Source organism: Lactuca saligna, chromosome 4, assembly GCF_052625555.1.
Source record: "Lactuca saligna cultivar CGN05327 chromosome 4, ASM5262555v1, whole genome shotgun sequence".
NCBI lineage: Eukaryota > Viridiplantae > Streptophyta > Magnoliopsida > Asterales > Asteraceae > Lactuca > Lactuca saligna.
The window spans coordinates 104,960,569-104,966,939 of NC_136420.1; the positions used below are offsets into that span (position 1 = coordinate 104,960,569).

General features: G+C 30.9%; 1 protein-coding gene across 1 annotated transcript; it reads right to left on the minus strand.

Moving 5' to 3' along the window:
• Nucleotides 1–1,036: 1,036 nt before the first annotated feature.
• LOC145042560 (adenylate kinase 4) lies at nt 1,037–3,087 on the minus strand. The gene is made up of 6 exons (XM_078991004.1): nt 2,830–3,087; nt 2,030–2,175; nt 1,839–1,958; nt 1,593–1,760; nt 1,392–1,481; nt 1,037–1,293 (listed from the first exon to the last, which is right to left on the minus strand). Exons 1-6 carry the CDS (start codon nt 2,942–2,944, stop codon nt 1,195–1,197), a joined length of 738 nt encoding a protein of 245 aa, XP_078847130.1. The 5' UTR covers nt 2,945–3,087; the 3' UTR covers nt 1,037–1,194.
• Between the last annotated feature and the right edge of the window lie 3,284 nt (nt 3,088–6,371).

Consider the following 6,371-nt stretch of genomic DNA (forward strand, 5'->3'; position numbering starts at 1 on the left):
AAATAAGTGGATAATAACCTTAGTTAAACGTTCTTGTTTACAAGTCGCATTATATACCTCAAACCTAAAACATATATGCATTATGTAGATACACATATTATACATCAAGATTAGTCGTTCATTAGTGTTGCGGTACAAAAGAGACACAAAAGAGAAACGAGTGTGACGTTATGTCATGCGAATTCTTAAATGCGGATGTAGAGTAGGAGTTGCATTTAATTTTCCGAGACCAGTGAAAGATGAACGGTCAAGAACATTCAGCGCATCATGTAGTTGATTTGATAACGATTTGTAATCAAAGTAGAGAGAGAAGTATATGTGTTGGAACGCTTGAACGGCTTGCTTTCTAATTGATGGATTCTTAGTTATGTGTTTTTCTATGATTGTATTTAGATACAAACTTATCAGTTAACGGAATGAAAGAGAGTGCACAACTGGTGTGAACTGGTATGCCGATGAATGATATCTAATGACCGTGTTCTACATAATCCGGAAACAACAAAATTAACAAAATGTGCACTAGATAAACAATAATGAAAGTTTTTTGAATATTTTGGAAACTTCAATGATATTTTTTGTACTAAAATGTATACTTTGTTGGTATATTGTGTACATACAGTATACTTCAATAGTATTTTTTGTACTAAAAAAACAATTGCATTTTTTGTACATTTTGAAAACTTTGTTACCCATTTAAGTCTTTTTTCCGTTTACCTAAAGTAATCGGTTACTACAAGGTTTTATTTAAACACATATGTACTTCATTGACATTCTTTGTACAAAAATATACTTTATAAACCATGAAAAAATGGTATTCCCTTTTAAGTTATTTTTCAATGGTATTGTTTGTACTAACAAAACAACAATGGTATTCCTTTTTATAAACCATGAAAAAATTGAAGTCGAGATTATGTTTGGACCTTTGACTTTTTCAATATGTTTCTCTTCTAACAATCTAATAAATTATATATTCAGATAAAGAATACGAATTTGGTGTCTTTTGACTCTTATATAAAAATTGAGAAATTAGCAGATCTTTAGACGAAAAAATTGTAGACGAACTATTTTATTGTTCTTTAGCTCAACTCAAAACTTAGCTTATATCAAGATACAAATTCCCATAAGAGTATCAAAACCAAAAAAATAAAATAAAGAGAAACAATGTTCAAAGTAAATACCAAGCTAATTAGATAATCATGAGAGCACCTTCTGGACCTCAACAGTTACCTCCTTTGGTGGTTTTTCTGCATGCAGATTTGCTACAATACGCTTCTTGCTATAGTAATCAATAACCTGCACATGTCAATAAATAACTTATACATATTTACATATAAAATGCCATTAACTCATAAAATTTAAATAAATTGAAAAAATAATAATAATAATAATACTGGCTCAGTCTGTTTGTGAAATGCCTCCAGCCTTGACTTCAAAACAGCTGCTGTGTCATCTTTACGTTGAACCAAAGCTTCTCCAGTCACCTTTAATAATAAGCAAGAAAATCAGAGTAAATTGCAGAAATTAGCAACATATTTTTTTTACTCTTTTTACCAATTTATAAGTAAAATAAAAAAGATGTTTAGAATTTTTACATCATCTATCCCAGGAACTTTAGGAGGTGCGAATTTTGTGTGGTAACTTCGACCACTAGCAGGATGGATCCAACGGCCAGTAATCCTCTCCTCCAAGATTGCATCATCTATTGCAAAGTTTAGCACTTTGTCAACTTTCACCCCTCTTCTTTCCAGCATTTCATCAAGCTGCACATACAATAATAGAAATTTTTTTTTTTTTAATTTCAAATGGCAGATGTCAAATCAGGAAATAGTCTAAAATACCTTTTCTGCTTGGACCACAGTTCTTGGGAATCCATCAAGAATGAAGCCTTTTTGACATGAAGGCTTCTCTAAGGCTTCGTTGATAATCCCCACAACCAAGTCATCAGATACAAGTTGTCCCTGAGAAAGAATGGATACAGAATAGTGATAAGTAGAAAGATGAGGGGCCGGTTGTGTAAAATTTAAATTACCTTCTCCATGGCTTCCTTGGCTTTAACACCAAGAGGGGTTTTTGCAGCAACAGCAGCTCTTAGCATATCACCAGTAGCCAGGTGGCATAAACAGTACTCGTCCTTGATAATTGGTGATTGAGTACCTTTTCCTGATCCAGGTGGGCCTGAAGCAAACAGGATTCATAAACAGATAGATCCATTTGGGGGGAAACACGTAAGATTGATGTGATTAGAAGTGGATTGAGAAACTCATGTTTCATAAACCAATTATTGATCATCAAACCAGATTCATCAACTGAAAGATAATTTACATTGCAACAAACATAAGTAAGAATGTAAGATACTTTGTAGTTAGTAAGATCATTCCTTTCCACCATTTATTATTCTAACTTAATCAAGAAATAGTAAAAGAAGATCAATCTTTATCAATGTCCTTTACCCTTCAATAACATGATCACGGTTGATTTTATCAGTGACGTGCAGTAATAAAATCAAGTCCATCCCTTTCTGACTTATCTTAGATTCCATTTTGCTCTAATGGTTGTGTAATTGTGATGAAGGTTATGTTTCTGTTTTTGTTTATTCTCTCCGTTTCTAAGCAAAATCGATAACAAAAACGTTTAGGATGATTTCATATCGCAGCATTTAAAATATAACAATTTGATGAAAGCAAAGCATTAACATAACAGAGCGCCTAAAATTAAATCACATCGGATCTGAGGAAATGCACAATGAATATGCATTTGGCATAGAATTTTGGGGAAAACAGAATTGGTGCTATAGAGGAGGAAAATAACAATGAGAAACACGAATGTTACCGACGAGAATGAGGCGCTTGTCAGGTTTGGTTGAGCATTTCATGCGACGAAGAAGCTCCGTCATTAGATCTACCGACGCAACATCCTCTAAATTCGCCGCCGCTGAAGTTGCCATTCCGTCACGTAGGATTTTTTTGGGTTGATCTTTTTAGAAATTGGACGATTAATTGTGAGGAAAGGGATTAAACGAGCGTCAAATTGGATGCTAGGGTTCTTTCAGTAGTTCGTTACTTCCCCAGTTTACTTTCCTCGAACTTCTCGAATCTTGATATGCTTGAATTTCAAGCATGGCAGATTTGAAAAGTTGCATCAAAGTGAAAATTCCACTTTTACGGTTTTACCCTCCTAAAGTTTAATTTCGTGTTTTGATTGAAAAAAAGTATTTAAGCTAAGTTTAAAAAATAAGCTAATTTTAAATTTTTAATAAGCATTCTTTTTTTTTTTTATAGCTTATTGCTTATTTCTAATCAAAACATTTTACAAAAGTTGCTTTTTTTTCACGAGAAAATGACAAAAATACTTATTTACATTAATTACATTATAAAAATAGTCAAAAAAATCGAAGTTGCAAAAATAACCATGAATTTCGCAGATGGAATAGTCTCATCTGCAAAATGGGTTTTCCATCTACGAATGTACAAGCAGCTAAAGCATAGTTGTGCTTTAGTTGCTTGTACATTTTTAGTTGTTTGTACATTCGCAGGTGATTTTTTTTTTCTATATATATTGAAAATGTAGGGTAAAATCGCAAATGGAATAGCCCCATCTGCGATTTACTCTGATTCCATCTGCGAATTTGCGATTATTTTTTATTTTATTTTTATTTTTTTAGCTTGACTATAAAATCAATTGGTTTGACTACGAAATAATGCTGCTATATAAAAAGTTTTGTAGAAAATTATCAGATGGAGATTTTCTACAAAACTTTTTATATAGCAACATTATTTCGTAGTCAAACCAATTGATTTCATAGTCAAAGTATTAAAAAATAATCGCAAATTCGCAGATGGAATCAGAGTAACTCGCAGATGGGGCTATTCCATCTGCGATTTTACCCTACATTTTCAATATATAGAGAGGAAAAAAATTAAAGAAAAATTTAAAAAAAAACACATGCGAATGTACAAGCAGCTAAAGCACAACTGTGCTTTAGCTGCTTGTACATTGGCAGATGGAAAGCCGATTTCGCAGATGGGACTATTTCAACTGCGAAATTCATGGCTATTTTTGCAACTTCAGTTTTTTTAGCTATTTTTGTAATGTAATTAGTGTAAATGACTATTTTTATCATTTTCTCTTTTTTCAACGTTATAAGTTAATTTATCCAACAACTCTCTAAAATTAATGTTAGGAATTAGAACATCACTCATTTTTTTCGGTTTTTATTATATATTATGTTTCAACAAAATTTGAATATTCAACCTTTGTCTTATATTTTTATTAATTTCTAATACTATTAAATATTTTTAGGAATTAGAACTTCACTAAATTTTTTTGGTTTTTATTATATATTTTGTTCCAAACAAAATTTGAATATTCAACCTTTGTCTTGAAGGATATTTTTTATTAATTTTTGATACTAATAAATATTTACTTATAACCTTTTAAATAACTTCTTTTTAGTTTAGTTTAAAGATAATGACTTAAAATGGTAATATATTTATTTATTTTTATATATTTGGTCATTGAGTTTTTTTTGTCTATATTTGATCATTTAGTTTGTTTTTTTATCTATATTCAGTCCTTATAACCAGGTACTTTAGGTTAAGCCAGAAAAATGACTTTAATAAGTAACATATTTTTTAGTTTTTTACACATTAAATCCTTAATATTTTTGTCCACATTTAATCCTAATGTCTTTGTACATATTTAATCTTTATGATCGAAATTTTGCTCACGACATCCTATATGAAACAATCATTAATGAGGTGTTATCATATGTGGCTCGTTCTTCACTTATATCAGTAAACATAATTCATAAATCAGTCAAATAGTGTCGGTGCCTTAGTTTTCTCCAAGCAAAAGATGTATTCGTCTTCGGGTTCATCTATCTTCATAGTAGACAACGAGTTTTTTTGTTTTGGAAGTGCAAATTCGAGTTGGGAAGAAGCAATCACAAAGAATCTCATTGTTTACTATGGAGATAGATGAAACTTTTTGTCAGTGTGTTCTTTTGTCTTAGGAGTGCAAATTCTTTTAGCGTCTTCTTTAATTCTTTTTATCTTGGAAGTCCAAATTCGAGTAGGGAAGAAACAATCATAAAAAATCTCATTATTTGTTATGGATATAAATGAAACTGAAGACGAATACATCTTTTGTTTGGAGAAAACTAGGGCACCAACATTATTTTACCGATTTGTGAATTAGGTTACTAATATAAGTGAAGGATGAGCCACGTATCAGAACACCTCATTAATGATTGTCTCACGTAAAATATCGTGAACAAAATCTAAAGAAATTGGTCATAAGGACTAAATGTGTACAAAATCTTTAAGGACTAAATGTATAGAAACTGAAAAATATATTATTCTAGTACGTCATTTTTCCGACTTAACATGCAGTAGCCGGTTATAAAAACTAAATGTGGACAAAATAAACAAGTTCAACGGTCAAATATAGATAAAAAAAAAAAAAAAAAAAAAAAACTTAGTGACAAAATATTTACAAATCAAGAAATATATTACCCTTTTAATTTATTATCCTTTATTTTATTATGTTTACGATATCAACTCAAATGACAACACCTACATATGCATATGATGTAAAAGACATCATATATTTGCTTGGGCAAATAAATAATTGTTTTCGAAAAACTTATATTTTCATATTTGTTAAACGATTTTATATAAAGTGCAGATTGAAATATAGATGATATAAATCCATATATACAATTCAACAAATGTAATTGTTATTTGTTTATTAGAAGCTACAATCTAATGCTAGTCGTCACGTTATCAAAGATTGTCACGTCAGAGTTGGCACCCAGATGACGGGTAAATGGTCTAACTCCTAAACAAATTGACAAACCATATGCCTTAATTGTGACAAAAAATAATGCAATGTCAAAAATGAATTTTCATATAAACTTATTAATTTTTGTAGAAATTGACATTTATTTAACATCAAATTTAGTTTAGACTCAATGTTCATATGACTTAAAGGAAAAAAGTCCGATGTTAATTCTAGTTATAGGATCCAAGCAAAAAAAATTCATTTTCATGCAAATTGGTTATCTTATGCTGAAGACGCCCTTTTTGTTGGTGAATAGTCTGAAAACAATATAAAGAATCTTGCGCGTATACTCCAATGCCTCCACATCTCATCCGGTCTTAAAATTAATTTTCAAAAGTCCAAAGTCTTTGGGATCGGGGCTACAATGCATGAAGTCAATCGTTGGGCTGCCCCTCTCGGTTGTGAGTCGGCATCACTTCCCTTCACTTATCCCGGTGTTCTTGTGGGTACTAACATGAACCTTAAGAAGAATTGGAGGCCAATAATTGATAAATTTCAATCCAAATTATCTGTATGGAAATCAAAAACTC